This window comes from Zingiber officinale, chromosome 11A (assembly GCF_018446385.1).
Source record: "Zingiber officinale cultivar Zhangliang chromosome 11A, Zo_v1.1, whole genome shotgun sequence".
Classification (NCBI taxonomy): domain Eukaryota; kingdom Viridiplantae; phylum Streptophyta; class Magnoliopsida; order Zingiberales; family Zingiberaceae; genus Zingiber; species Zingiber officinale.
This window is the reverse complement of record NC_056006.1, coordinates 93920597-93924340: the sequence shown is the minus strand read 5'-3', so window position 1 is coordinate 93924340 and position 3744 is coordinate 93920597. Positions and strand designations below refer to the sequence as shown.

The following is a 3744-nucleotide window of genomic DNA, read 5'->3' as shown; positions in this document are numbered from 1 at the left end:
CATGTACGGTTGGATTATGATGCCTGATTAATGTACATGTGGTTCTCTTAGGTGGTGCGATAATTAAAATATAGGATCTTATCATATAAGATTTTTAAGTTAAAATTCGACATACATCTTCCTCATATCTTAGCATCTAATAGTAGTCATCCATAATTTATATGGGTTAGTCTAACTTAATGTGCATGTCAGAACTTTACAAGTATCACGTGGTAATTGAACTATTATTTAATCAGAAGACATTGGTAATACCGGATTTTTCTCCGCTGTTAATTTTGCAGCAGAAAAGTTTTCCATAGAATACATAAATGGAAGTCTGAAAAGAAAAGGGGTCTCATCAACAAAAACTTAAAAACTAAAGAACAGCACAAAGCTGGTCTCATCAACCATCTCACAACTTGCTTGTAAACTAAAAACTAAGGTAGTAAATGCAGAAACTAATAATCAATCTAAAGTTAAAAATGTATTTGTGAGTAAAAGGAAGAGTCACATCATCTCCTCATGGGGAAGCAATTTGGTTCTTGATCCTGCTTGATCTTCTCACTGGAGTAGCCACCTCTTCATCTCTACTACCCTGCATACAACAACAACTAATCAATACAAACTTATTGGTGGCTGATGAAAATCCAAGGGTATTTATGTATTTAAAGCAGACTACCTTCTTTTTACCAGAGAGCTTCTCGTATGTAGTGAAACTTCCATAAGAAATTGAAGAGGATGACATTGTAGAGTCCCTCCTCAACCTTCTCTTATCATGGCTTAAAGTCTCTTCTTCCTTGTTCTTTCCGGTAGTTCTCTTCCGGCCAATAGAGGTGCTTTGCCACAGGCTGCTGCTAAATTCTGAAGGACCAGAATTTGCTAACACTGTGTCCACTGGTGTATTTTCAAAAGGAGAACCCCTATCTTGGCCGTAACTCTCACTACTGCCTGATACAGATTTGGAGGGAACCTCCCCTGCTTTTGGCATCTCAAACTCATCCATCATAATTGTGGTTTTCTTCTTCTGCTTCATAAGAATAAACATAATGGATGCGACAAGCAGAAGAACGGCCAAGAATAACCCTGCTGCCAATTTACCATTCTTTGCATAGGCTTCAAGTTCATGCAACTCAGGATTAATAGGGATCCCTTCATCAGATGCCAAAGGAGTCTCCTCAGCACTTGAACGCTCAGTCACACTATCATCTTGACTTCTGACTGCTTCATCTTCAATTTCAAAAGCATTAGTATCCTGTCCGTTACTGAGCTGCTCCACCTCAACAACATGCTCATATTCATTTATATGAACTCCATCCACTTCCAGTTTGTTGGCTTCATCCCCTACAGTCTTCTTCCCACTCTCTAATTCAGCAAGACTACCGTTTTGCATATATTGGTGGAGCTCAGGCCTAGTTTCTGCCTCCAAAATCACATCAATTGTTCTATCCTCTATCTCATGTAATGAAGCATACAATTCATGCACTTCCACATCTCCATTAAAAGCCTGCTCCATTTCACTGTTCACATCCCCATCTTCTAATGGAACATCCATTGTCAGTAAAGATTGCTCTATTTCATTACTCTCAGCTGCTTCTTCTAGTGGAACATCCACTTTCAGGAAAGGTTGCTCCTCAGTATCCTCACCAATCTGCTGAATGCGGCTCATGTCTAATCTCTGCTCTAAATACGATGCTGTAAAGTTAGCAAGGAAAATGGGCCCAATCTCTTGTCTGGGCATGGTAGTCACAGTGACATAAGAAACAAAGGAATCTAATGACCAATGGCCAAATCTCCTAACCAGTTCCCTTAGATTAGCAGCAGATATATATTCCTTCATATGCAAATGGTCAATGGCTTGTCCATTTGCTTGAATTTTCAATACTGAAGGTGACAAAGTAGGATATCCTCCGAACAAGCCAAGGACGCAAGCGATGAGAAAAACCAGGCCACAAGAAGCGAAGATATAGCACAAAAAGGATCGACCTTTACCACTGGATTTGGTCTTGGATTCAGATTCAGGAACAGGGATTCCGGCAATATTCCCTTCCATCACTTCCACCTGAGAGACGAGAGACTCTTCCTCGCATTCGTTCTGAAGGTTAGAGGATTGTTCTTCCTCAATTTGTCCCTCTGAGTCATTGCAGCTCTCGGATGAAAAGCTGTCCTCTAGACACTTGTTGTCGCCCACCTCAGTTAATCCACTGTCGTCGAACCAGTACTGCTGCTTGCGGGGATTCGGCTTGTAGTGAAGGAACCGCGGCCTTGGAGAGAGGTAGTTGGTGTGAGGATCATAAGGAGGAAGAGTCGGATCGGCATCCAAAGAAGCAATAGCAGCCGTTACCGTAGACGTGGACCGTGATAATGAGCAGGGAGAGGATAGCACACCACTGCCGCGACCGTTCTTGGCCTCAAAGTCCACATTCCTTGGCTCGCCGGACATTTCTAATGAATCACCAACCTCCTTCCCAAAATTTCCATTCAGTTGAGGTCCGATAACAATTTCATTTCTAGCAGGAAGCGACGAGAGAGTATATCGGACGGAGGACATGGCAGCGGCCTCATTCTTCTCCGTCAGGATTTTCCTCCTCGGAGAGGCCGCGACGGCCTTGAAAGCGGCGGAGATCGTGGGAGCCATGAAGTTCTTGGCCCCTGCTTTATCCAAAGAAGCATAAGAAGACGCCGCCTTGGCAGCCACGGGCCTGCACGCGCTGTTGAAATCCCTCTCGTTCTCCTTGTGATCAATGGCCGACGCACGAGGAGCCGGGGACGGCGATCGGCAACCGTGATTTCTCAAATGGGAGGACTCTGCGATTAAAGAGAGAAAACCACAACAAAAACTCAAACTTTTTCCCAAAGGATTAGACGGCGCGGAGAAAGAAGTGTGTTGCGGTAACTTACTGGTGACAGCCACATCGGGTGTTCTTGGCCTTGATGGATCCGGGGAAGGCGATCTCGTCCACGTTGCAGCCATTAGAACGGGGATTGGAGACTGCAATCTATCTTGTGTTTTCCCCCCCTCCTGTGGCGAACGAAACAAGGAAGCGATCGGGGAAGGCGGCAAAATAAAGAAGGGATCAAATGACACAGATCGAGTGATGCTGTAACGGCTAGATTTATTTCCTCTTTAATAAATATCAAAGGATACATTTTCTGGCTCTGGGTAACTCCGAGCTCTATGGACCCTTTTCCAGTAGCAAATTGCATGACGGGTTGACAAGTGGGTGATCTGTTTTATGTTCACAAATTGCATCACATCGAAGATCACTGTTTGGATTTTGGATTCGCAATTTTTAAAAATTTTGATCCGAGAGGGGACTCGTATTCGACCGTTGCTGAATCTGACCGTTTCCCCGAGCAATTTTGAATATGGAAGTAAATCTATAAATTGTAATAATTAAAACATCAACTAAAATTGTTTAGTCAATTATATAAAATTATATTCAACCAGATTATCAGGAGTTATTTCCATATGAAATTTTCAAGAAATACATCTGAATCAAAGAAATACATAAAAAAAAACAAAATAGATAAGAAGAAAAAACATTCACATATTCTCGAATAACTCTATGCTCTGTTAGGTAAGGTGGAGAGCTAGACAAGGTGAATAGGTTCGTAGCAATACTTAATATCTTCGTTTTACTTAATATTTATCTCCTTAAAGTAACTAGTCTAAGGGTCACGCACAAATACATGATGAAAATTCTATTTTTAGGAGGCGGAGAGACTTCGTACAATGTCAAATACGATGATACAACAAAAAAACAC

At 42.1% G+C, this 3744-nt stretch overlaps 1 protein-coding gene across 1 annotated transcript; it reads right to left on the bottom strand.

Moving 5' to 3' along the window:
• Positions 1-210: 210 nt before the first annotated feature.
• LOC122030937 lies at positions 211-3031 on the bottom strand. Its single transcript, XM_042589973.1, has 3 exons — positions 2878-3031; positions 659-2784; positions 211-574 (listed from the first exon to the last, which is right to left on the bottom strand). The coding sequence occupies exons 1-3, from the start codon at positions 2948-2950 to the stop codon at positions 500-502; spliced, it is 2274 nt and encodes a 757-aa protein (XP_042445907.1). The 5' UTR covers positions 2951-3031; the 3' UTR covers positions 211-499.
• Between the last annotated feature and the right edge of the window lie 713 nt (positions 3032-3744).

Excerpts from the sequence above, each read along its gene's own strand:
- LOC122030937 (XM_042589973.1), bottom strand. The coding sequence starts at position 2,950 with ATGGCTGCAACGTGGACGAGATCGCCTTCCCCGGATCCATCAAGGCCA. Across the intron at positions 2,785-2,877 it reads ACCCGATGTGGCTGTCACCA|AGTCCTCCCATTTGAGAAAT; the intron begins GTAAGTTACCGC and ends CTTTAATCGCAG. Across the intron at positions 575-658 it reads AGCTCTCTGGTAAAAAGAAG|GGTAGTAGAGATGAAGAGGT; the intron begins GTAGTCTGCTTT and ends TGTTGTATGCAG.